We start from the raw sequence: 26,692 nt of genomic DNA on the forward strand, positions 1-26,692 counted from the left end.
AATATTTGTGAAATGAATACATTAATTGATTTATATCCAAGGATCTGATAAAATGCCTAAAATATAGCAAAAGTTCAGCAAATACTGTGGGTTTTAAATGGAATTAAATTATATTTTAAATTACTGATAATGATGAAATAGTAGATAAAGAATAGATTTTTTTAAAATAATTTTATTTTTAATAGAGCGACATCAATAAATCAGGATACATATATTCAAAGATAACAACTCCAGGTTATCTTGTCGTTCACTTATGTTGCATACCCATCACCCAAAGTCAGATTGTCCTCTGTCACCTTCTATCTATTAATAGTTCTCTTTGTGCCCCTCCCCCTTTCCCTTTCCCTCTCCCTCTCCCCCCTCCCCCCATAACCACCACACTCTTATCAATATCTCTTAGTTTCACTTTTATGTCCCACCTATGTATGGAATAATGCAGTTCCTGGTTTTTTCTGATTTACTTATTTCACTTCGTATAATGTTATCAAGATCCCACCATTTTGCTGTAAATGATCCAATGTCATCATTTCTTGTGGCTGAGTAGTATTCCATAGTGTATATGTGCCACATCTTCTTTATCCAGTCATCTACTGACGGGCTTTTTGGTTGTTTCCATGTCCTAGTCACTGAAGGTGCTTGGAGAGATGCACCTAATCTCTTAAACTATTTATTCATCAATTATCTCTGTCTCATTGAGCTTACCGTATTTAAAAGGGATACATAATAAAAAATCAATGAGTAAATACATACTATTGGAGGGTGATAGATGCTTTTTAGAAAAATAAAGCAGGGAAGGGAGATGGGGAATATTGTGTCAAGGCCCTATACAGAGAAAGCCAAATTTTATTGAAGTCTATAGAAAGTGATATAAAAAGCCAATCCAGGTTTAAAGCAAATATAAAGGCCCTGAGGTGAGCAAGAACCTGGAGTCTAATGTGATGGTATAAGCAATGCCTATTAGACTTCAATAAAGATGTGTAGTAGGCAGTGAGACATATAAATGTGGAACTCAGGGGAGAGGTAGCTGGGGATGTTACATTTGGAAATCATCAGCATATACATGATGCTTGAAGTCATAATACAAATGAGATCACCGAGGGAATAAACATCAGACAAGAGAAGAAGTCCAAGTACTGAGTGGGGCAGTCCAACATCAAAGAGGTGAGGGAGAAAAACACAGAGGACACTAGTGATGACTAAATACCCAGCCTGAAGTTGTCTTTAAAAGAATAATATGCTGATGAATGAAAAAAAAGTGAAGGAGACTGGGAGGTTCAATTATTTTCAATATAAAATTTGAAGAAAAAATTATTTGAAGCTGGTGACATCTTCAGCCAAATTACTAAAGCTTTAAGGACTTCTGTCTTTATAGCAGCCAAAAACATGGGCATATATTTCAAATTAGAGATTTTGACTTGCTATTTTGTTGTAGTATCCTATCCTATTCTTAGTCATGGATTAATACAGTATCCTCCTCAGTAACTGATTGATGGATAGAATAGTTTGAGCACAAAGGGTTAATTCATTTCTCTAGTGGAATAAACTACAGTAAGGATGACTCAGGGAGTAAATAAGGACCTGCTCTTCCCCCCTAACATTTGAAGGGGGCTATTTTCATGTATGAAGAATTCAGTGTTTTACAGAGTATTTGCCATAGAGTTCCCTTAAGTAACAGCTCTCCATTGTTGTTGTAATGTTTGATTGAAAAATAACTTTTTCGGGGAATATCAGATATGAAATAGATCCATCAGTGTCTTTTGAAGGTAGACTGAAAAGGGAAATCTTAGAGTCAATGAGTACAGGGAAATAATGTTTAAAGGGACTAAGGACCTTGATTGAAATCATGTTTGTCAAAAAACAAAACAAGACAACTCTATTGTTCATTTTATCTGTAAACCGAAAACTTCTAAAAAATAAAGTTTATTAATTTTTGTAAGTGGTCAGAATGATAGGGTAACACGAAGATGAGCAGGTACTACTGATTTAGAAGATAATTATTTTCCCAGGTAAAAAGCCCAGAATATAAAAGACAGTAGCAAGAGTTGGTGAAGATGTGAAGAAATGGAACTCTTGTACATTGCTAAAGGGATTGTAAAATGGAGCAGCTCCTTTGGAAGACATTTGGGCAGTTCCTCAAAAGCAAAATATAGAATCACAATATCACCCTTGCAGTATTATTCTCAATAAATAAAAGGCAGAAACAACCCAGATGTCCATGAACTGATGAAGTTTAAAAAAATGGTGGTATATCAATACAATGGAGTATTATTCAGCCATAAAGAGGTATGAAGTGCTGATAAAGGCTACAACAAGGATTGACTTTGAAAACATAATAAATGCAAGAAGTCAGTTACAAAAGGCCATATATGATATGATTCCAGTTAAATTAGATATCCAGAATAGGAAAATCCGTAAAGATAGAAAGTAAATTAGTGGTTGCCTGTGGCTGATGAGGGTGGGGGGAGGGTGGAGCGGGACTGCTAATGGGTATCAAGCTTTATTTGGGGTAGAAATGTTCTAAATTAGATTATAGTGATGATTATACAACTCTAAATATACCAGGAAACATTAAATTATGTGCTTTAAATAGGTGATCTTTATGGTATGTAAATTATATCTCAATCAATTCTTTTTTAAGACTTCAGCATGTAGTTTAGCTTGATTGGTATGAAGGATTTTCAATGGAGCTGCTTGGTAACAAAATGCAGATTGATTCATATTAACTCCAGATGATAACATGGGTATTTTCCTTTGGGATAAGCAAATACCTCATGTGCCAGCAACCTCAAAATCAAATAACTGACTTTTTTTTTATGTTAGAGGAGGGTAGATAGAGAAACAGACTTAGATTCCTGCATGCACCCAGACCAGGATCTACCCAGCAACCCCCACCTGGGGCCGATGCTTGAAACAACCAAGCTATCCTCAGTGCCTGAGGCCAACACTCAAACCAATTGAGTCACTGGCTGCAGGAGGAGAAGAAGAAGAGTAGTGGGAGAGGGATGAGAAGAGAGAAGAAGATGTTTGCTTCTCCTATGTGCCCTGACTGGGGATCGAACCTGGGATGTCTGCACACTGGGCCAATGCTCTATCTACTTAGCAAACTGGCCAGGGCCTCACATTTCTGATCAGTAAACCCCAGGTTTAAAGGGATAAAATAATGATCAAAGTCTGTAGTCTGTCTGATGAAAAAGTTTTCAATTTTTTAATTTGAGAGGCTAGAACATGAAAGAACTAACAGTAATAATACTACTACTGCTGCTACTAATATTACTACTAATAGCAAATACATAGGGCTTTATTATGTGTGAGATACTATTATAAGTATATGGTGTCTGTAAAACTCTGTTTATATTCTTCCAATCACCTTATAAGGTAGATACTATTCATATTTTTCAGATGAGAAACTGAAGTACAGGAAAGTAAAATATATATTTTTTTTTCCTAGGAAATGGCAGAACTAGGATTCTAACCCAGGAAGTCAGGCTCATGAGCCCATGCCTATGATCACTATGCTGGAGGTGTACAGACTCTGCCTTGTTTAGGGTCACTTAAAGTTTATGGCAGGTGAGCAGTAAAGAATATTGATTTCATTAATTTCCCTATCTTTATAGCACCCTGGGAGAAAGAAGGTCAATAGTTGTGGTTGGTCACTCTTAGACACTTAACTGTAATACTGGAGTTAAATCATTTTCCTGGAGACGTGACAGCAAATATATAAATTTTCTCTTATTCTCCACTTTTTACTGCTTTTCCACTCTTTGTTGGTCTTTCTTCTTCACGACCTCCTTCATGACACATAGAGGAGCTTATTCTTGTGTGTTATTCTATTTATTGAAGAACTTGGAATTATTGGTACAGATGCCAGTAGTTTAAAAGTTAGTAATCTTGACATGGGGCTGAGCCTTCCTGCCCTCTGTCATCCAGTGCCATGAAGTATGTTGTGAAGCTTATAAACAAGTTTATGGGAGGAATGATTGAGCTACTATGAACCGGATTATAAATACTTTTTTTCCTATTTACTAAATACAATATATCCCATAAGGGATAATATTTTTGTTAGCCTGGCCAAGTCAGGATTTTACATGAAAGTTAAAGTAATAATACATGTTTTTAGGAACAAATATCTTCATATCTTCTCAGAATGGCCACTTCACATTAATCTTAATTCCCAAGGTTTCACTAAAGGATATTGCTCCTCTTTATTCAGTGCCACAGCATCAAAATTCAGATATATTTTGGGCTGTGCCTAACTCACTATAAACACTCTTCATGCATCCTTGTCCCATTTAGTTAATAAATAAGAAAAACAATTTGCCCTGGATGAATAGCTCAGTTGAGAGCATCGTCCTGAAGTGCAGAGATGACCAGTTTGGTCCCTGGTTAGGGTACATACAGGAGGAGCTCTATGTTCCTGTCTCTCCCTCTCTCCCTTCCTCTCTCTAACATCAATACAATAAACATTTAAAAAAAGAAAAGCAAAACAATTTAACACATCATTGTGTAAGAATACTAAGGGGCCTGGTAATCTTAAAGTAGTAGTTGGAATTTTGGATTATGAATCTGTTTTTCACATTTAAAATAATTAGCCATTCAGCTATAATTTCTTTTTTTTTTTCAGGGACAGAGAGAGAGTCGGAGAGAGAGGGATAGACAGGGACAGACAGACAGGAACGCAGAGAGATGAGAAGCATCAATCATCAGTTTTTTGTTGCTACACCTTAGTTGTTCATTGATTGCTTTCTCATATGTGCCTTGATCGTGGGCCTTCAGCAGACTGAGTAACCCCTTGCTTGAGCCAGTGACCTTGGGTCCAAGCTGGTGAGCTTTTTGCTCAAGCTCAAGATGAGCCCGTGCTCAAGCTGGCGACCTTGGAGTCTCGAACCTGGGTCCTTCCACATCCCAATCCGATGCTCTATCCACTGCGCCACCGCCTGGTCAGGCCAGCTATAATTTCTTGATTTAGTTTTCTCACTTTTTAAATCACCTCTGAGATGACATGACACCAGTTTGCTTTTCTGTAGAAGTTCTGAGTGATAAAAGCACAATGAATAGTTAATTTTGTAAGACAGCATGGCATTTTACTGGGCCGGTGACTATTATCTCAGTGTGTTTATCATCTTTTTAGTGTCTAATGTCAACACAATTGAGACAGAACTGGAACTGATGGGGATTTATTATGGTAAATGGGAAATATGATTCAATCACAGGGTTGTTGAGTGACATACACTAAATAAAAACAAACCTAAACAAATAAAAGAGACACCTCCCTCAGGCTGTGGGTCTTACATGATTTTGGATCTCCTAGTGCTCTGGAGCTAATGGATCCTGCCTGTGTCATTGTATAGAAGGTGTTTTGGAAAAACATAAACAAAAAATGGAACTGCCTTGTGCATTGAAACAGACTCTGAGACCTGTAGCAGCTTCACTGGTTGTTTCTAGGACTCCTCATGAGAGGGCTCTTTGAGCCCAGTGGTTGATTATAGTCCCAACAGCTTGTAAACCCAGTGAACATATGGCCGGGTAGTAGCATATTAAGCTTTTATGCACTTTACCCTGCCACAGTTGACCCATTGGGTGGAGCACACCTTTCCTTTTCAGGAGGGCTGTGAGACTACAGCTTCATGGCTCAACTGAATCAAGACCTCTCCCTGAGAGCCCTGACTGGGTGGCTCAATGGGTTAGAGCATGGTCCTGATACACCAAGGCTGTGAGTTAAATCCCCAGTATCAGGCCAAATACAAGAATCAACCAATGAATGCATCAATTATTGGAACAACAAATTGATGTTTCTGTCTCTCTCCTCTCTCTCTCTCCTTCTTTCTCTCTTGCTCTATCTAAAGATCAATTAAAAAGAAACACCTACTTCCATGCTCATGTGATCATGTTTTCATATTCCCATGTCTTAGGATTTTAAGGTATTGCAGAAAGCAACTACCTCAGAAAAATTTAAGAGTGAAAAACATTGAAATCAATACCTGGATATCATGTTGATGATCTAGCTAACCTGTAAGGGCTGTTCTTAAAATGCTATTTTCCTATTTCAGATTTCTAAATTTGCAGATTACTTCTAGCAGTAGGACACAGCTATAGGTTTCTTTTTGTTGAAAACAACTGGGGAACCCCCCTTAGTATGGTTTATACTTTCAGGAAGCCATGCACTTTTATTTCTTTGAAATATTTATATCAATATGGTCTGTTCATTTATGGCCAACTTTTGACTTTTCTTAGCGGGTATCCTAGGGAAACATTACACTTCAAGAAATGCTAGCAAAATAGTAAATAAATGCCAGCAAAAATATTAATCAGGCCCTGGCCAGTTGGCTCAGTGGTAGAGCATCGGCCTGGCGTGCAGGAGTCCCGGGTTTGATTCCTGGCCAGGGCACACAGGAGAGGCACCCATCTGCTTCTCCACCCCTCCCCCTCTCCTTCTTCTCTGTCTCTCTCTTCCCCTCCCACAACCAAGGTTCCACTGGAGCAAAGTTGGCCTGGGCGCTGAGGATGGCTCTATAGCCTCTGCCTCAGGCACTAGAATGGCTCTGGTTGCAACAGAGCGACGCCCTAGATGGGCAGAGCATCTCCCCCTGGTGGGCGTTCCAGGTGGATCCCGGTCGGGCGCATGTGGGAGTCTGTCTGACTGCCTCCCTGTTTCTAACTTCAGAAAAATACAAAAAATAAAAACATTAAAAAATATGAATCAGAACTGCTTTAGAGAATTTATCCTAAGGAATTAAACAGACACATCAAATATTGATACACAAGGGTATTTATAGTGGCATTATAATGGGGAGAAATTGGAAAAACAAATGTACAACTATAGGTAAATGGTTAATTTATACTCATGTTAAATAAACATGTAACCTTTACAAGCCATATTTTTGAAGAAAACCCAATGACAGAAAAATGAACAATATAATGTTAAGTGAAGAAAATAGATGGAGAGTAACAGTGATCATCTCTGGATGATACAATTATGAATAGCTTTATGTAGTTTTAAAAATTTCTAAAATGATGTAAAGTAGTATAACCATTATGGAAGAAAGTATGGTGGTTCCTCAAAAAACTGAAAATAGAACTACCTTATGACCCAGCAATCCCTCTACTGGGTATATATCCCAAAAACTCAGAAACATTGATACATAAAGACACATGCAGCCCCATGTTTATTGCAGCATTGTTCACAGTGGCCAGGACATGGAAACACCCAAAAAGCCCATCAATAGATGACTGGATAAAGAAGATGTGGCACATATACACTATGGAATACTACTCAGCCATAAGAAATGATGACATCGGAACATTTACAGCAAAATGGTGGGACCTTGATAACATGATACGAAGCGAAATAAGTAAATCAGAAAAAACCAGGAACTGTATTATTCCATACATAGGTGGGACATAATAGTGAAACTAAGAGACATTGATAAGAGTGTGGTGGTTACGGGGGGGAGGGGGGAATGGGAGAGGGAAAGGGGGTGGGGAGGGGCACAAAGAAAACAAGATAGAAGGTGACGGAGGACAATCTGACTTTGGGTGGTGGGTATGCAACATAATTGAACAACAAGATAACCTGGACTTGTTATCTTTGAATATATGTATCCTGATTTATTGATGTCATCCCATTAAAAAAATAAAATTATTATAAAAAAAAATTCTAAAATGAATGAAAATTGCTTTTATAATAGAAAAGAATCATGAAAATCATATATACATTAATATATATCTCTAACAGAAATCCCAGCGAAGCTGGGCCAATTTTAGTACCTGGTTCTGAATGAATGTTTGTGCAGTAGGTGTACAGATGGACAGATTAATGAATGGATGACAGTTGACACTTGTAAGTACCATCATTGAGTTTATATGACTGAAAATAACAAATTAAATTTTTTTTAATTAAAAGGAGAAGATTCCAAATCAGTCATCAGATTGAATGGATGACATGGAAGATGCTGAAAGAGTCACGGAGTAGCTGAGTGGCTGACAGCCGCAAGGAGTTGTGGTCTGGCCTTAGGGCTGTTGCAGCTCCTGTTGCCCACCTATCACCACCGTTTTTCCTCATATTTATGTCCTTGATGTATCTCTCATGCTTGTTGATTTTACTGGTCTTTATTTAGTTTGGCCAGTGACTGAGAATGAAATTAAAGTCACAAATTAATTTCCCTTTGAATCATGAATATTTCTCCATATAGGGAAGATATCCCAAGGCTAACTCTGGCTGGCCAACTCTCAGAGTTGGGCTTACTGATCAAGCAGATGAGTGTTGGTGGATTAGGGAAACCTGCTTCTAACATGTGTGAAACCACTGAAAATGCCCCTGTACAGAGAGCTGTGTGTTCTTATGTTCTGGACAGTAGTCCTCAATTGAGGTGTGCCATGTATGTTAGCTTCCCGAGGTATCAGTATAAAACTTATTCATGTCACAACCTTTTCTAACAAATTTACAATAAGCTGTTCATGGTAATTATACATGAGACCGATTGACTTACATTCTGTCCTACAAGGTCTTAATATCTTTTGCCTATTTTGATCAAATTGCTGAACAGGACCTGTTTTGTTTTTGCAAGTCCATTCAGAGAAGACTTTGGATACATGAATAAAATCTAAATGTCTTCTTCTCCAGTGTATTCCCTTATCTGTGAAGGAGGCTGTGTCAGAGAAAGCCATTAGACTTTTGTATAGCATTCTGTATCTCTGCTCTTGGTGGCTTTTTAAACACAGTGTTTTTATTTGTTTATTTAGAAATTAAATTTAATGGGTTGACATTGGTAAGTAAGAATACATAGGTTTCAGGTAAACATCTCTATGGCATTTGAAATGCTGTGTTTTTAGTTGCAGTTATTTTTAAGCCCAACTGTATGATAATAGTGCCTTGCTTGTATCTGCTCTGTCTTGATCCTGCTAAGATAATAGATTTACTGTTTATGTTTTTCAAACTGAGTCACCTTTCACAACTCATTTTTAATACTCCTATTCAGGGGTTGAGGAATTCACAATCCAGAACCTAATTATTCTTGTCCTAGAGGTTATAATATCTACAGATATGATGGGCTCTCTTAAATTGACCCGCTGGATATTGACCCTTCAGGATTTTTAAGGAAGAGGGAGAGAACATTTTCTGAGCAATAACAATGTGCATTTTTTACATCCGTTATTGGCGTTAGTCCTCACTATAACCATATAAGGTAGGCATTATTATCCCGATTTTACAAATGAGGAAATTGCAGCTTTGCGAATTTAATGACTCATAATTTGAATGCTAGTCTGTTGGACTTCAAAGCCTGTGATTTTTCCACTGCACATACTGACTCTAAGGATAGCAGGGTTTCTTAGACTGAACCTAAGAAAACAACAATCACCTAGCTTCTCCTCAGCTCCTGCCTTTCTCCTGTAACTAATTTCCATTATACTGTGCTTGTTACCTTGGCAAGAACAGTCATTTGTATTGAGGCCAGGAAATTAAGCTTTTAACCACCAATAAAGAGGGTATTCATCTGAGCCGGCTTTCAATTTTGTCCAAAAACCAGGTACTGTTTGTGTTTTGCCTTGTTCCCAGTAATTCAAAACCGAATCCAAGAATGCACTTAGTTGCTGGCATAACTTGTCCTTGCTGGGTGCTCAACATTTCAAAGCATATTGGCTTCCATCATTCCCTTGAGGGCCAAAAAATTTTCAATTGTAGAAACATGAAGCCTGCTATGGTGAAGGCAAGCATAGTCCTCTTCTGGGCCACAGTGGTAAGCAAAGCAACTGCAAAAACATCTACCGAAGGAGGATTTATGTTATTAGAATAAACTAGTGAGAAACAGCATTTATGCTGAAGATAAGAATTTGGAGCTAGGAAGAAGGGAATTTTCAAGAATATGGAGTTGAAAGGGATGCTCATTAATCTCTGAACAACTTAGGGAAAACAAGGTAGGAGTTCATCTAAGACTGAAGGAGAATTAAAACCCAAGTGCAAAGTATCAGGTGTTGTGCCATCCTTTTGAGAGGAGGATGGCCAGATTCCATCCAAGTTCTGAACATCATAGTTTGAGATTTGAATGCAAATTTTCATGGGCCTCAATTACACATTGACCTCAAATGCATTCTCAGGCCATCATTTTATAGAAACAGAGAGGTTAACCTTCCAAGGTTGTTTTGGCACCAAATCCCAGAAAAATTAATCCCTACTGTTGAGGTTTCTTCTTGCCCCCTTTTGTCTACTCAGCTTTCTGGGGAGATAACCTAGTTTGGGGCCTTAAGAGACAAACTTTCTAGGAATCCACTGTGGAGACCAGGAGGTTGGGGAAAGGGTTTACCTGGAAGCTCAGGAAGGCTGAACGTAGCCTCTGGGGTTTTTTTCCACTCTGTTCTTGATTTTTTGCTGCTAGGGTTGCCCAGAGGGAGCCTGCGCACAATTCCCAGAGGCAAGCAGTCATTTTCTGTGCCCACAGAAAGCACACAGAGGCCCCTGCTCCTCAGCGGGTCTCCCGAACCATTTTGGAGACATCCTCTTATGTGACTGAGGTTCCCAGGGAAATGCAAGTTTGGGAGTAAATGGGTAAAGGTCAAGCTCCGAGGAGCAAAGTGGGTCCAGTGTGGAGAGGTTGGTAGTTCCTTTCTTGGTACCTCCCCCTTTCCCCTCTTCCTTCCCTTCCAGTGCCTCCGAATTCGTGGTTTAGCATTGTCATCGGCAAGTAGCTACAAGTGAAGAAAGAGGTTGACTGAGGGGAAGGGCACCATAGAGTTAGAAACACAGTGGATTGGGAGGGTTAATGGAAATAATCGCAAGATAAGCTATTTCCCAAAGAAACTGTCTTGAACACCATGAAGCATGGGAAAAGATACACTTCAGAATCTAATACAGGTCCCTACATTTTTGACAATCACTACTTAAAATGTCTGATTTACATCAGAGGGGCGGGACTCCACTTTATTAAAGCAATCATGATAGATAACAGTTTATAAGAACAGAACCTCATTTCTCTAGTGCTGTGCTGTCCAATAGGTAGCTACTAGCTACAAATGGCTATTGAGCATTTTAAATATGGCTGGTTTGAATTGATATTCTGTAAGTGTAAAATATGCAACAAACTTCAAATGTTTAGCATAAAAATAATGTGGTTTTTTATATTGATAATATTGAAATAATGTTTTGGATATGTTGGGTTAAATGAAATATTAACATTAATTTCACATGTTATTTTTTTAACCTTTTTAATGTGGCTACTAGAACATTCAAAACTGTATGTGGCTTGCATTATATTTTTATTGGACAGTGCTGCTTTAGTGTATTCAGAAATAGGGTCTGAGTTTTAAGCATCCTGACACTAGTACATTTCTTGCTTTTAGTAAGTATACCTGTATAGGAGAAGAAGACTCATTGCAAGAGAAGAACAGAGGAGTGGAGGTTTGAAAATGGGGAAACTGATTATAGAAGAAAGTCAGCATCCTGCCTCAGTTAGCTCTCAGTCTAGGGAGGGGATGGGGGGTCAATTGCCTGCAGTAAGTGTTCTCATTCCCCTAGCTTCATCTGACCTCCTGGTTGGGACCCAGAGAGAGGAGGCAAAAGGTATTTTGAAACTTCTTTGTCCTTACCATCTTAGCCATCAAGCTGTGGGTAGGAGATAGTGGCAATGTGACAGGACCTTTCCCTTAGCTCCTCTCCGTCACCATTCCTGGCCAAGAGAAGGAGGAAGAGTGAGGTGAGCCCCTTTTTTACTCCCAGGGCTGTCTGGTAGAGCTGCTGCCGCACCTCCTTCTGCCTATAGGCATAGATGAGTGGGTTGAGTAGGGAGTTGCCCACACCAAGTAGCCACAAGTACCGTTCCAACACTAGGTAGAGGTGGCACTCCTGGCAGGCCACCTGCACAATGCCAGTGATAAGGAATGGGGTCCAGGAGAGAGCGAAGCTTCCAGAGAGAACAGCCACAGTGAGGACAGCCTTGAAGTCGCTGGGAGTCCGTGGGGGCCGGTAAGATCCAGCCGTGGCTCCTGCATGTTCCATTTTTCGGATTTGTTGACTGTGTGTAGAGGCAATCTTGAGCATATCGCAGTAGAAGAAGAGAAAAAGGAGCATGGCTGGGAAGAAGCCAACACAGGAGAGTGTCAGCACAAAGCGTGGGTGAAACACAGCAAAGAAGCTGCAGGGCCCCTGGTAGGTGGTCTGCTGGAATATGGGGACTCCAAGTGGGAGGAATCCAATGATGTAAGACACCAACCACAGCCCAGCAATGCAGACTCCAGCCACAAGCCCGTTCATGATCTGGAAGTAGCGGAGGGGCTGCTTGATCGCAAGGTACCTGTCAAAGGCAATCAGCATGACTGTGAGGACAGAGGCAGCTGCAGAAGAAGTGACAAATGCCATCCGAAGACTGCACAGGGTCTTCTGTGTGGGCCGAGGTGGGCTGGAGAGCTGGTCTGTGACTAGGCCAGAAATGGCCACGCCAAGCAAGGTGTCAGCAACAGCCAAATTCAAGGTGAAGCAGAGACTGACACCGTCATTTTTGTGGATCAAGAACAGCACAGCCATGGCCACTAGTGCATTAGCAGCAATAATGAGGGAGGCCAGGATAGCAAGGATCACTCCAAATGGGAAAGATGACTCCATGTCTGGAAGCGGCAGGATTTCCACTTACCAGGGCATGCCGGCTGTCCAGCTCAAATTTCCATGGTCTGCAGGAAAAGGACATGGATTTAGAGCAGCCGCACAATTCTGGCCATCACTGGTAGTCCAGCTGGGAAGCTTGCCATCTGTGAAATCCTGCGGGTTGCTAAGAATCACTTATCCTCTCTTTTTCAGTCCTCAGCCTCTTGCCTCTCCAGCTCTCTGAAGGCAGCAATCCCTGTGCAGACCTCCCCTGGGACCTGAGCTAGTCCCTCCCCCTCCAACAACAAAGTTACTAGACAACTCGCAAGTACCTGGTACACACTGTCTCACCAGGCTCTCCCCTTTCACTGATGCTTCACAGACTTTGGAGGTACTGCAGCATTCAGCAGGTCTCCTCTATGGCAGAAGATATAATTGACTCTAATCACTTTTTCTTCCTCCATAGCTTAATATAAGCTTCCACTTTTCTTCCTTACTCTCAAATATGAGCTTAACAACTAATCTCAGCTTAATTAAGCATTTGCTTAATAACTAATTCTCAGTTACTCTTATGATTGTTTTTAATCAAACAAGATGATCATAATCAGTTAAAGTGGGAAGTGAGGACAGACAAGCTATTTCAGGGCCCAACATACTTTTTGGGTATTTACCACATATTTAAGTTGTTTCTTATCTTTTGCTTCTTAACACCTCAGATTCTAATTCTTTCAAATAGGGTGTGTTGTTCACTCTTTCTCATCCTTGAGAACCCAACTCGCTGAGGATTTAGAAGGTTGGGGGAGGGGGAAAGTTGAGAATTGTTAATAGCCTTCATTCCATTCATTTTTATTTATTTCTTTACTATTAGTATATTTTTGTGTGTGACAGAGACAGAGAGAGGGACAGATAGGGACAGACAGGAAGGGAGAGATGAGAAGCATCAATTCTTTGTTGCGGCTCCTTAGTTGTTCATTGATTGCTTTCTCATATGTGCCTTGACTGGGGGGCTACAGCACATCCAGTGACTCCTTGCTCAAGCCAACGACCTTGGGCTCAAGTTGGTGAGCCTTGCTCAAACCAGATGAGCCCACGCTCAAGCTGATGACCTCAGGGTTTCGAACCTGGGTCCTCTGTGTCCCAGGCCGATGCTCTATCTGCTTTGCCACTGCCTGGTCAGGTGCCTTCATTCCATTTAGAATAGAGCCCATCTCTGTCAAAGGCCGTCTGTTGGATATACTCACTGATAATTTTTCTGTACCATGTCAGGCCATGTTTCCGGTCATGAGTAGTGGCTGCCAGCTTTGCCTTTCTTTATCCTATAGGCTTGCCTTTCTTTTTTAAAAAAAGATTTTATTTATCCATTTTTATTGGAGAGAGGGGGGGGAAGAGATAGAGAGAACAAGAGAGAACAGGGGGAGGAGCATGAAGCATCAACTCCCATATGTGCCTTGACCAGGCAAGCCCAGGGTTTTGAACCGGCAACCTCAGCGTTCCAGGTTGACACTATATCCACTGTGCCACCACAGGTCAGGCCAGGCTTGCCTTTCTTGATCTTTGTCTTTCTTGATCCTGTAAACCTGAGGTATCTCTGGGACAGAAGAGGAGGTGGACTGCATTCTATAAAGTGTCTACTCTAATGTTTGGCTGTGAGATTTTTTATTTCCTAGGGACAGAGTTAGGCCAAAGTGTAGTGGTGTTGTTGAGGTAGGTGAGATGGGATCAGGAAGGGCGGCTATGTAGGTCATTCCTATTTTAGGTTGTATATCCATTTGCTTGGGTACATTAGAACTAACCTTTCGCCTGCTACTCTTTTCTTGGATACCAAGAAGAGAGGAGTGGGGAGAAGAGCAGTTAGAAGCTTGTTTACTCAGTTCGGGTGAGAGCACAAATGGGAAAGGTTATTTTAAGTGAGGCAGTGGAGCAAGGTGAAGAGTTGGAGGCAAATATATTCAATTGTTTTGACAGATTGTGGGGGTCTTTGGCAGATGTCTCTACTACAAAAGATCAGAAAGGCTGTGGTGTGGGGACTTGGTATTCTAGTTGCTAGCCTGAGAACTGTTCTTATTCTTTGTTAGATCCATTAGAAGGCTGATTTCAGTTGCGTGTCACCTGGCCTAATTTTATTCATGGACATAAGATGTGCTTCCTTCCCCCAGCCCTAGAATGCATGCATGGACTCAAGATGGTCCTTTTCAAGACCATGCTCACACCTAATAGTGCGTTAGAGTCCCCTATAGCCTTGGGCCTCATCCTCAGAGTTTTGGGTTCATTAGGTCTGCAGTGGGCTTGAGAATCTGCATTTCTTTTTTTATTTTAATTTTATATTCATCTGAGAGAGAGAGAGAGAGAGAGAGAGAGAGAGAGAGAGAGAGGAAGGAAGAGAGGGAGAGGGAGAGAGAGAAAGAGGCATCAACTCGCTCCACTTAGCTGTTCCATTTATTTGTGGACTCATTGATTGCATCTCATATATGCCCTGACTTGAGATCAAGCACACAACCTCAGTGAGCTGGGATGATGCTTTATCCACTGAGCCACCTGGCCAGGGTTGAGAGTCTGCATTTCTAACACGTTCCAAAGTGATGCTGATGCTGCTGGTTTGGGGCACTTTGAGAACCACTGCTCTAGTGAAATGGTTCTCTTTTTTAATGTTTATTTTATTGATTTGAGAGAGAAGAGAGAAGAGAGAAGAGAGAAGAGAGAAGAGAGAAGAGAGAGAGAGAGAGAGAGAGAGAGAGGAACATCTATCCACTCCTGTATGTGTCCTGACCGGGGATCAAACTAGCAAACTCTACGCTTCAGGACAATGCTCTAACCAACCGAGCTATCTGCTCAAGGCGTGAAATGATTATTAACCTTAGCTGTGCAGTGGAATCACTTGGTGATTAAAAAAAACAAAACAAAACAAAAACCTGACTTGGGGTCACACACCAAGAGATTCTACTGTCATTCGTCTCGGCTGTGACCTATGCATCTGAAATTTTAAAATTTCCTCAGGTGACTCAACTATTTGAGCAGTGGTCAGAACCACTGTCCAGTGCAAAAGTACAGGCTCTGGAGTCAGGACACGTGGCGACTGGCCTGACATGATCCCTGTGATTTTGTTTGGACAAATGATGTCACCTCTCTGACTTAGCTTTTACTTCCTCATATGGATCATGGGGCAATAATACCTACATCACAGATTTGTGAGGATGATAAAATGAGGTATGATGAATGTGAAATGGCTTTATAAACTGTAAAGTGTTACACAGATTTTTATTGCCTCTCTTCTAGTCACTTGTTAATCAAAGTGTATATCAGATCACGTATTAGTATGACATGAGAGTTTGGTAGAAATACAGAATCTCAGGCCATGCCCAAGACCCATTGAAGCAGAGCTTCCATTTAAACATGATTTCCACGTGCTCTGTGTGCACATTAGTTTCCCTTTCCTCATTTTCACTCTCAGATCCCTGACTGTATTAGGTTTCTTTCCTGCTGTGACAAACTATCACAAACTTAGTAGCTTAACCAACACAAATTTACTTACTTAAGTTCTTGAGGTCAGAAGACCAAAACAGGTCTTAAAGTTCTCAGATCAAAGTGTTGGCAGGTCTGCATTCCTTTGAAATGATATAGGGGAGGCTAACTTACTTTTCTTTTTCAGCTTTTAGAGGCTTCCTCCATTCCTTGGCTCATGGCACATCACTGATTATTTAGTTACATCTTCTTTGCTTATTTAGTTACATCTTCTTTTCTGACTCTGACCCTCCTGCTTCCTTCTTTAAGGACCTTTGTGATTACACCTAGTCTTCCTCGATAATCCCTACCTTCCCCATCTCAATACACTTAACTTAATTACATCTGCAAAGTACCTTTTGCCATATAAAGTGAAATAGTCACAGGTTTTGGGTTTTAGGACATGCACATCTTTGGTGGGGGGCATTCTTCTGCCTACCACATGGTATTTTCTGCTGCCCAGATCTCTTCCCCCTCCACTCACCAACAGAGGCCTTTTTCAATCCGCTCTTCTTTTGCTCATGCTCTAGACTTTTTTTCTGTTTCTGTCTTGTTCCCTCAGGACTCCACAAGCTGATTCAAACTAACCTAGGTAGCCTTGAAAAATTGTGAGCTTCCTGAAATATGCAAGCCGAGGCTGAATGCACACACCTGTCTGGAGGGCCTTAGATGGCATTCCTGCAGTGGTACAAAATGCCATTATTCCCATCAAGGTGTCTTTCAGTCCCTTCACGCTCTGTTTTTGATGGGCCCTGGAGTCTTTTCCCTCCCTCAGCTACCTCCTCCTTTCTTAGCAACCTCCGCTTCTGTGTCCACCTTGATTTTTTCTACCCCCTTTTGACACCAGCACATGGTCTCAGCTCTGCATCCTGGGGTGAGGTCAAGGCCACAGAGAATGTGGTTCTTTCCTGGGAGGTTGGTGGCTGGTACTTACAGTTTTCCCCACTGGAGTGGGTTGAATATTCTCAGAGTCTCTGAAATGGAGTAGTCTGCAAGGCAATCAAGTTAGGGTTGAGAAAGGGAAGGAAAAGGATGAGAGGATTTATTCTCTGGTCCAACTCTCCCATAATGAATGCATTAAAGGCTGGTCATACTGGGCTGTCACCAGGATGCAAAAGGGTGCTTCATCCACTCCGAGAGCATGGGGCTGAGACCAAAGTTTCATCTGGAATGGGAATAGAGGAGACACCAGGGTTCAACACAGCCCACCTGCAGAGCCAGGCCTCTGGAAAAGGAGCTCTAGGAATGTATCCAAGGAAAGTCACACTGATTTCTTGTGATGTCTAGACCAGCAAGCTGTCTATGATGGTTAAGCTGCTTCTAGCCCAAAGGCAAAGGCAGCTGTGACATTTAATATATTTTCCTAAACGACTAGACTGTTAAATCCGTTACTATGAAATATAATGAATCTGTGTGAGAAAAAACTGAGATAAAGTTTATACGTCCTGACACAGAGCAGAGAGACCCCCAAACTATATTGTTTGTTAATAAATCAGGTCATACATCAATATGTAGAGTCTGGGCTCACTTATGAAAATAAATCCCCAAACCATATATATATATATATATATATATATATATATATATATATATATATATATATATATGCATAGAAAGGAGATTGTTGAGATAGTGACTAACTTTGAGGAGGAGAGTGGGATTGGTATGGCCCAGGGGTGAAGAGTCACTGTCCCAATTTACTTTGACTACCTCTTACTTGTTATATATTTTCACAGTGAGAATGTATTCATGTAACTTAATAGTAATAATAATAATTTTAAAAAACCTCAGCCAAACTCCCCCTCCTTATTCCAGCTTAGATACCATTTTGGAAAGGTCTTTTTCAGGCCACACAAAAATGTAGTGTATATTTATGTTTATATATATATGTGTGTGTGTGTGTGTGTGTGTGTGTGTGTGTGTGTGTATTGCTCACAAACATTAGGGGATATTTTATAGCTTCATATTCATTTTGAAATATCCCCTAATGTTTGTGAGCAGTATATTTAGCACAGTACTCTGACCTTAAGAGCCGCATAAATGTTGGTTTTTTATTATTGCTACAAGAAGACTCAGATGCCCTAGAAGGCTAGGTCTGTTTCCTAGAAGTGCCTCCCCACTTCAATGAGAGACTAACGCCTCCAATAATGATTCTCCCACTGTATACTGCCCTACCCTTTCTACCAGTCCACACGTACAGGAAAAAACAATATAAGCAAAAGCAAATATATAACTATATGTATACATATATACGTATACATATACATGTATAAATATAGATAACTACACACCAATATTTACATAGACACATATGCATATGTGTATAAATATGCATATATATAAATATTGTTTAATAAAGTTTATTGACAGTAAGAAAAATTTGTATTTTGTTTTATTCCAAAAATGGACAGACTTTCCGGTAGACCTTATAATATGCATTCTCATTTTATCCTAACATTTCTATAAGGTAGGCACTATTAATACCTCAGCTTTACAGTTGAGGAAACCACGGCACTCAGTGACTTATTTGCCCAAGGACACACAGCTTGTAAGCTGTTGGTGTTGAAAATTGGCACACAGGCCAGCAGCGTGCGTAGGACAACCAGGAAGAGGTTGTCCTATCTCACATCAACCATAGAGACCACACGTTGTCCCTTTTTCTTGCCAGTTATGAGCTTCTGTGCCTTTGCACATCCTGTTATTTGTGATCTTCAAGTTGACATTTTAATGCTTTGGGGTTGTTTTTTTAAGTACTTGAGCTGAGACTAAGTAAAGCCCCTCCGTTTTAATTTATTTTTATTTTTGTTGTTGTTAAATCCCAGTGATTGTGGAAAATGAGGATCATTTTTACCCTAAGTCCAAGGAAATACACAAATCTGGACTCATAAATGTGCCTCGCCATTTATCTTTCTGCTCCTGCTCTCCATTCTTGCTATTGCCTCTCTTACTACTTCATGATCTTCCATCTGCACTATTGTTATGGTCTTCTAACTGCTCCTCCCATTTTCCCCCATGCTGACATCCCTCTTCCAGTGTGTTATTGAGTGTTTACTTCATGCTAGTTACTGTGCTTGGAAAGAGATTTCCATACACCCCAGTAACACCTTGTGAGTTGAATGTTGTTACTCACAGTTTGCAAATGAAGAAGATGAGGCTTGGAGAAGCAAAGGGACCTGCCTGAGATTACTTAGTGAGGAAGGAGTGGCACAGCTGGGCTTGGAATCCAGTTATTCTTACTCCTGGCCCGATGGTCTTTTGGCTTACTCATTTTGCAGAAGCCTGGGCATGGTAGGGTGAATATTGACCCCCAAATATGCCCATGTTCTAATCCCTGGAGCCTTTGAATATGATACCTTATAGGGCCTTTGCAGTTGCGATTAAGGATCTTGAAATAGGGAGATTATCCTGCATTGTCTGGGTGAGCCCAGTGATCACAAGGGTCCTTATAAGAGGAAGGAGGGAGATGGGAGTGAGCAGTATTAGTGGGTATGACAACAGAAGCAAGAGTTCAGAGAGATCAAGGTCTTTTATAACATCACTGAAATAGTAAATTAACCTTACTCTGAAGATCTTTTAAGGTTAGCCTTAGTTTCTAATTATGATGGACAGTAAATATCATGTACAGTTTAAGTATTTGAATTAATTGATTCTGTCATTTGAAAATTCCTCCAATATAATTTTATATCATGTAATTAAATATGTATTCTACATGGCCAAATGAGAAAATATAAATTAGCTAAAAACAGAAATGAAAGTCATCCATAATCTCAGAGATAATATTTTGGTGTATATCCTTTGAGATATGTGTGTAAAGATATGTGTACATGTATATAAGCAAAATCATGGAGACATTATATTATTATCTTATAAACTATGTTTTTTACCTAACAATATTTTATTTATTTATTTAATAAATTTTTATTAATGTTAATGGAGTGACATCAATAAATCAGGGTACATATATTCAAAGAAAATGTCCAGATTATCTTGTCATTCACTTATGTTGCATACCCATCACCCAAAGTCAGATTGTCCTCTGTCACATTCTATCTTGTTTTCTCTGTGCCCCTCCCCCTCCCCCTCCCCCTCTCCTCCTTCCCTCCCGCGCCCCCCCTCCCCCCCACCCCCGGTAACCACCACACTCTGTCCATGTCTCTTAGTCTCGTTTTTATGTCCCACCAATGTATGGAATCATGTAGCTCTTGCCTAACAATATTTTAAAAGTATCTTTCCGTGTCAATAAATACATGTTTACGGTAAAAAAAAAAAAAAAAAAAAAAAAAAAAAAAGGAAGGGGGAGAGATGGGGTCACAAGCCAAAGATTGAAGGCGGCCTCTAAAAACTGGAAAAGGCAAGGAACTGATTCTCCCCTCGAGCCTCCAGAAGAAATCAGGTTTGCAGATACTTTAATGTTAGCCAAGTGAAACCGAGTTCAGATTACTGATCTTGAGAACTGTAAACTAATAAATTTGTGTGTTTTAAGCGCTAAGTTTGTGGTAATTTTTTACAGCAGTAATAGGAAACTAATAGACTGAGCTAAAGGCTTAATATGAGGAGACAGTTCAAACACTGGGTCCTGGTTATATTGCTGCTCAGCAGTGCCTACTGCCTAAGAGACATTGGTTGCAATACAATAGTGGTTCCTACTTGGCCAGGAAAAAGCTTGAAAGCCCGAGATACCCAAATGCTAATGACCAGGAAGTCCAGCAGAGGGCAGGCACTGCAGGAGAAAGCAGTCCTTGGAAAAACTTTGCTCCCATCTAGCTATATAAACAGGAAGGGCTTCTGAAAGGAAAATCTTTCTAGGTGCTTCTGGGTTGCTGTGATTGTATCGCATCTGAGCCATGCCTTCATGCAGGCCAGAGGCGCATGGTTGAGTATGAAATCCTTGTCATTTGCCACTCAGGGCTCAGCCACTTTTTGCTCCTTTTATTTATGTATATTGTTGGGCTAGTACATTAAAATCCTGTCCTCCCATGCAGAGTAGGAGTTGGGTAATGACGCATACACATTTTTGGTTCATTCCTATGGCTTATGGAATGGAGGGGGTAAGAGAAGAAAATATATATTGAATTAATACTTGCTTTTTTATTGAAAATGTTTCTTGAAGACTGTTCTTCAAGAAAGACTGCACTGAAGGAGTCATTCCAGCCTAAATTGCATATTGAAGCCTTCTGTCTCTTAGAAAGCCATTTCCAACATTTCCATGAGGAGACCTTGGGGTAAGATTTGGGGGTTGCAACAATTTTGTACTTGTAATAATGGCTGGGGATATTTGGAACCTGAGAAGAATATTACCAACATTAGTAATACCTACCTCTTATTGGAGAAACTTGACCTGCATGATATCGTTTAATTCTCATAATATTCACGTGAGGTTATACTATCAGCAATGCACAAAGAAATTAATTGAAGCCAACTAAATTGTCCAAGGTTTTAGAGCTAGCAAATTGTAGTACTGGATTTGAACCCAAGTCCGTCAAGCCTCAGTGTCTATATTCTTCTGAACTGCTATCTGGTTTCTCCAGAAGGTTAAATTGTTGAACAGAGATAGAATGAAAATGTGTGGCATCATCCTACAGCTTTGAATACCTGTGTTCAGCCCCTTGTGGGATGGCAGCCCTCACCATGCACAAGAAAACTGCTGTCAGCCTGTATGTGATATCACTGTGACTTGAGCCAAGACAAGGCAGCTCTGTTCTTCATCTCTCAGAGCTATGCCTGTCCCTCAGCCTCTCTCCCTGACCACCCATCTGCCCTTGTCTTCACAGTAATATGTCTCAGTTATCTGGCTTCTCTGCCCCACGGCCCATCCACTCCTTTCCTTAATCTGCATACTGTCTCCCATTCCCTGGATCCGTGTTTTTCCTGCTCTCCTGATAACTGGCTTCTTTATCTTGGTCTCAATACGGCATCCTATGAGCTGTCTCAGCAAAGGAACACCCTAGAAAACAGTCTGATTCAGAACAGTGAAAACAAGTGAGAGGATGTAAAAGCTGATTATGTAAGGAGTCTTTTTGAGAATGGGGGGAAGGGCACTAGTCATTGGTCTATACAGTGCTTACTCTGTATTTACCTGTTAGATGCAATTGTGATGACCATTTTAGAACTACAGTTTGTTCTAGGCAGACTCCTGTCATCCCTCAAAAACCCTGTTCCATTTAGCTCCAGTTAGATCAGCCCTGCGTCTACTCTTCATCACACCTGATCTGTTTGTTCCATTCAGTTCAGTTCAGCATACGTGCTCCTCAGGCCTGCATGCCCATGGGGACTTCACATGATGAATTTAAGGTAAATGTGGCTTGTGATTACAGGTAGGCTTCACTTGGACCAGAGCTATATACTCCCTGAACAATTTCTTCTCTACTCTGTCCCTTTCTTTCTCGGAACTAGAGTCTGCTTGATTTTTTTTATGATGTTATTTATTGATTTAGGAGAGAGGAGAGAGAGAGAGAAAGGTGTGTGTGGGGGTGGAGCAGGAAGTACCAACTCATGGTTGCTTCTCACATGTGCCTTGACCGGGCAAGCTCAGGATTTTGAAGCAGGGACCTCAGTACTCCAGGTCAGCGCCTCACCCACTGCACCACCACAGGTCAGGCTAGATTCTGCTTTTTAAGTCAACTCATCAATAATTTTGGCAGCTTCTGAAACTTGTACTATTTGCACTATGGCCAACTGCTGCTTCGGCCTGGGCAGTGGAGGAAGTGTGGAGAATGACAGCAGGGTAGTATGAGGACATCTGTTCTGTATCTTCTAGAAGGCGTATTACCCCCTGGAAGCAACTTGGCCTCCTTCTCCTCAAGAGCTTGGGATTCTTTATCCAGTTCCTCAAGATTCTACCAAAATGTCGGATTGCTGGGAGCAAGCAGCTGTGCCAGGCCCTGGGGGGACCCCGGGCTGTGGTTGTGTTTCCAGTTCAGCAGTGTCTGACCCATGTAACTCAGGCAGGTTTTCCTGCAACAGCTGCCTGCTCCATTTTGCAAACTGCTTTGAATTATTTGTGGACGATTGGAATTCGCAGATAATCTTTAGGTGCTCTAAGGCAGTTGTCCTTAGCTGTTGTTTATGAACCGTGAAATCTTTTCTGAATCTGATGTCAGCCATGGACCTTCTAAAAAATGCACATGTTCATGTGCATATACATGAATTTAGGGTAATATCCCTGAAAGTGATCATCTGTGAACATAATACATCACTTCCTATTCCCTTTACTTCTCCAGCCAACCTACAATTAAGGAACAGATCTTTAAACATATATATAGTTAAAATATATAATAAAATGTACCACAATAATATTTCAACAATGTAAACTCAACAGCAGTATTAACAATTATTAGCACTGTTATTAACAAATGAGAAGAGATTTTAGTGTTCAAATACTCTTCTACTTGTCCGGGAACCCCAGGAACTCATCATCGCTAGTGTCATAAGCAAATATATTTAAACAGTTTTCTTCAACTGAAGAGCAGTGTGGCCCACACCCACACTTTTAGGCTTCTATTTTGCTTCCATCAGCTAGCGTCACCCCGAAGTCTTCAGTATGGCACACTGGTTAGATTTATGCGTCCTCTCAAGTCCACTATTCTGATGGTGACATTGTTTGTGGATCGATTGAAATAACTGGAGAAAGCTGCTGAAAAATGAAAGGTGCTTCCATCAAGAACACTTCTACACTGTTTGACAATTCGGTTACCTCTTGCTCTTTTCTTGCATTCTATTTTCTCCTGCTGCTTCCTCCTCATCTTGCATCCTTCTCCTCGGCATCCTTTGTTGGCTCCTCAGGTCCTTTTGACTCAATAATTTGCCAACTGAATTCATCAGTTTTCTCCCACAATGCTGTTCCTCCCTGCCATCTTACTTTGACAAAGAGTGTCACTACCAAACTAGTCTCTCAAACCAGAAAGCTAAGCATCATACTCAGATGTTGCCTCACTACCCACCTCTGCTTCAGTCAATATGTTGTGCCTTTGAAATCTAGTGACTTTGTTCCTACTCATCACAATCAACTGGTCTTCCAACATCAAGATTTGTGTGCTTTCAATCCATCCTTTCCATTGGTTCTGAGGTGATCTAAAAGAAGACGACCACTGTGTTCCCAGGGTCAAGAGAGCCTACTTTGATTGCCTTTTTCACATATATGTTTCCCCTTGAGACTGAGCATGCTCACCGTTGTATTCTCTGCACCTAATGCAGGGTCTGCATATAGCAGTTCCTCAGCAAAAGTGGCTGGCTACCTTGTTGGTTGGCTGAATGATTGAGACATATGATCACTTCTCACTGCCTACAGGCTGGAATCTGAACTTCTTGGCTTCATCCATTAGGCCCTTCACAAAATGACCTCAACTCTTTGATCTTTCTGGGATGCTCTACCCCATTCTATCCCCTGGCCACACCATACATTTTCACACTTTGATGCTCTTGCTTCTGGAGGTTCTTCTGTTGGTTCTTCTGCTTGAAATGCTCTCTCTTCATGGTACCCATCCCCTGTCCCATCTCATGGTGACTGCTTTCAAGACCAAATACAACTGTCACCTGCTTCTATAGCTTTCCCTTGACAGTATGCTTTCTACCCCCAGCTTCCTGTGACCCTCAATACTCAGAATTAAACAATTTCTTATCTGGTTCCAATAGTATTTCACTCATTCCTTCATTATGACACTCATTTCTTTGTATTATATTTATTCATATATGTAACTGTCGGCAACATTGTGAGCTGGTCAAGGGCAGGGACAGGGTCTTCTGATCTTGTTCATTATAGTATTCCCAGTCTCTAGCTCAGCACCTGAGCACTTACAAATAGAGTATATACCTTTATGTTTGTGTCAGATGTGTTCTTATTTATTTAAAAACATGTTTAGCTTAAAAAAATACCAGCATGGAACACCACATCTTTTGCCATCATACTGAGGCAGACATCATCTTTTGGGTTTTTTTGTTTGTTTGTTTGTTTTTTGTTTTGTTTTTTGTATTTTTCTGAAGCTGGAAACGGGGAGAGACAGTCAGACAGACTCCCGCATGCGCCCGACCGGGATCCACCCGGTACACGCACCAGGGGCGACGCTCTGCCCACCAGGGGGCGATGCTCTGCCCCTCCAGGGCGTCGCTCTGCTGCGACCAGAGCCACTCTAGTGCCTGGGGCAGCGGCCAAGGAGCCATCCCCAGCGCCCGGGCCATCTTTGGTCCAATGGAGCCTTGGCTGCGGGAGGGGAAGAGAGAGACAGAGAGGAAGGAGGGGGGGTGGAGAAGCAAGTGGGCACTTCTCCTATGTGCCCTGGCCGGGAATCGAACCCGGGTCCCCCGCACGCCAGGCCGACATTCTACCGCTGAGCCAACCGGCCAGGGCCTTTTTTTTTTTTTTTTTACAGAGAGAGAGTCAGAGAGAGGGATAGATAGGAACAGACAGACAGGAATGAAGAGAGATGAGAAGCATCAATCATCAGTTTTTTGTTGTGACACCTTAGTTGCTCATTGATTGCTTTCTCATATGTGCCCTGACCGGGGGACTACAGCAGACCGAGTAACCCCTTGCTCAAGCCAGAAACCTTGGGTCCAAGCTAGTGAGCTTTGCTCAAACCAGATGAGCCCATGCTCAAGCTGGTGACCTCGGGGTCTCGAACCTGGGTCCTCTGCATCCCAGTCCGAGGCTCTATCCACTGCACCACAACCTGGTCAGGCATCAGACATCATCTTTTGCATGAATTACTGCAGAGCTTCTTAACTAGTCCTCCTGTTCCTACCCTAGGTGCCCCCCATCTGTTCTCACCTCTCCAGTCTGTGGCCAATGCCATCCTGCTAAAATGTAAGTCAGAACAAAATCATTTGGTGTTTTTTCACCTCATATTGAGCAAAAGCCAAAGTTTCTACCTCAACACGGGCCTGCTTTATCCTGTGCATAGTGGCTAAAGATGCAGACTTAGCAGCCACACTACCTGGGTTCAAACCCTGGCTCTAACATTTACCAGCTATGTGGTCTAAGGCAGGGAAATTAACTTCTCTGTGCCTCAGTTTCATCTGCAAACTTGGGACAATGGTATCTTCCTCATAGAGTTGTCGTGAGAAGTAAATGCATTAATGTGTGTAAAGTACCTAGATCAGTGTCTGGTACATAGTTGCTACTAAATCAGATTTTCTTAAATAAACAAAAATCTCCTGCCATTCTTCCCCTTGGCTGCTCCTCTCCAGGCACTCTAGCTTCTTTGTTGTTTCTCAAACGCACTGCTGGCTCAGGACCTTTGCACTTACTGTTCCCTCTGCCTGGAACACTTACCTCCCAGGTACTCCATGGCTTGCTTCTCATCTTCTTGCAGGTCTCTGCCTCCATGTCACTTTATCAGGGAGGCCGTCTTTGATAAATCACCCTTATAAAAACAGCCACACTCTGTCCCCTTACCCTGCTTTATTTTTCCTTCATAGCACTTATCAACATTGACTATATATTTATATGTTTATTTTCCTTTTTCCTAACAAGAGTATACACTCTGATAAGAGAAGAACTTGGCTTGCTTTGTTTACTGTTATAACCTCAGCACCTCAAACAGTGTATAGTGTATATTAGTTGTTCAAAGATATTTGAATGAATGAAAGACAAAAGTAAGAATATAAAGGTCATGATCTCTCTGCCGATAT

At 41.2% G+C, this 26,692-nt stretch overlaps 2 protein-coding genes across 2 annotated transcripts in view; one reads left to right on the top strand and one right to left on the bottom strand.

Annotated features, from left to right (window-relative positions):
- The window catches only part of SLC25A14 (solute carrier family 25 member 14), a 57,600-nt gene extending 49,477 nt beyond the window's left edge, over positions 1–8,123 (top strand). The window contains exon 10 of the mRNA XM_066357142.1: positions 7,901–8,123. The gene's annotated coding sequence lies outside the window, so the exon portion shown is untranslated. The remainder of the gene's footprint in view (positions 1–7,900) is intronic.
- A 3,458-nt stretch (positions 8,124–11,581) lies between these two features.
- On the bottom strand, positions 11,582–12,589 carry GPR119 (G protein-coupled receptor 119). The gene has a single exon (XM_066357520.1). It carries the CDS (start codon positions 12,587–12,589, stop codon positions 11,582–11,584), a length of 1,008 nt encoding a protein of 335 aa, XP_066213617.1.
- Positions 12,590–26,692: the final 14,103 nt, after the last annotated feature.

The sequence above is a fragment of the Saccopteryx leptura genome, chromosome X (genome assembly GCF_036850995.1).
Source record: "Saccopteryx leptura isolate mSacLep1 chromosome X, mSacLep1_pri_phased_curated, whole genome shotgun sequence".
NCBI classification, from domain to species: Eukaryota; Metazoa; Chordata; class Mammalia; order Chiroptera; family Emballonuridae; genus Saccopteryx; species Saccopteryx leptura.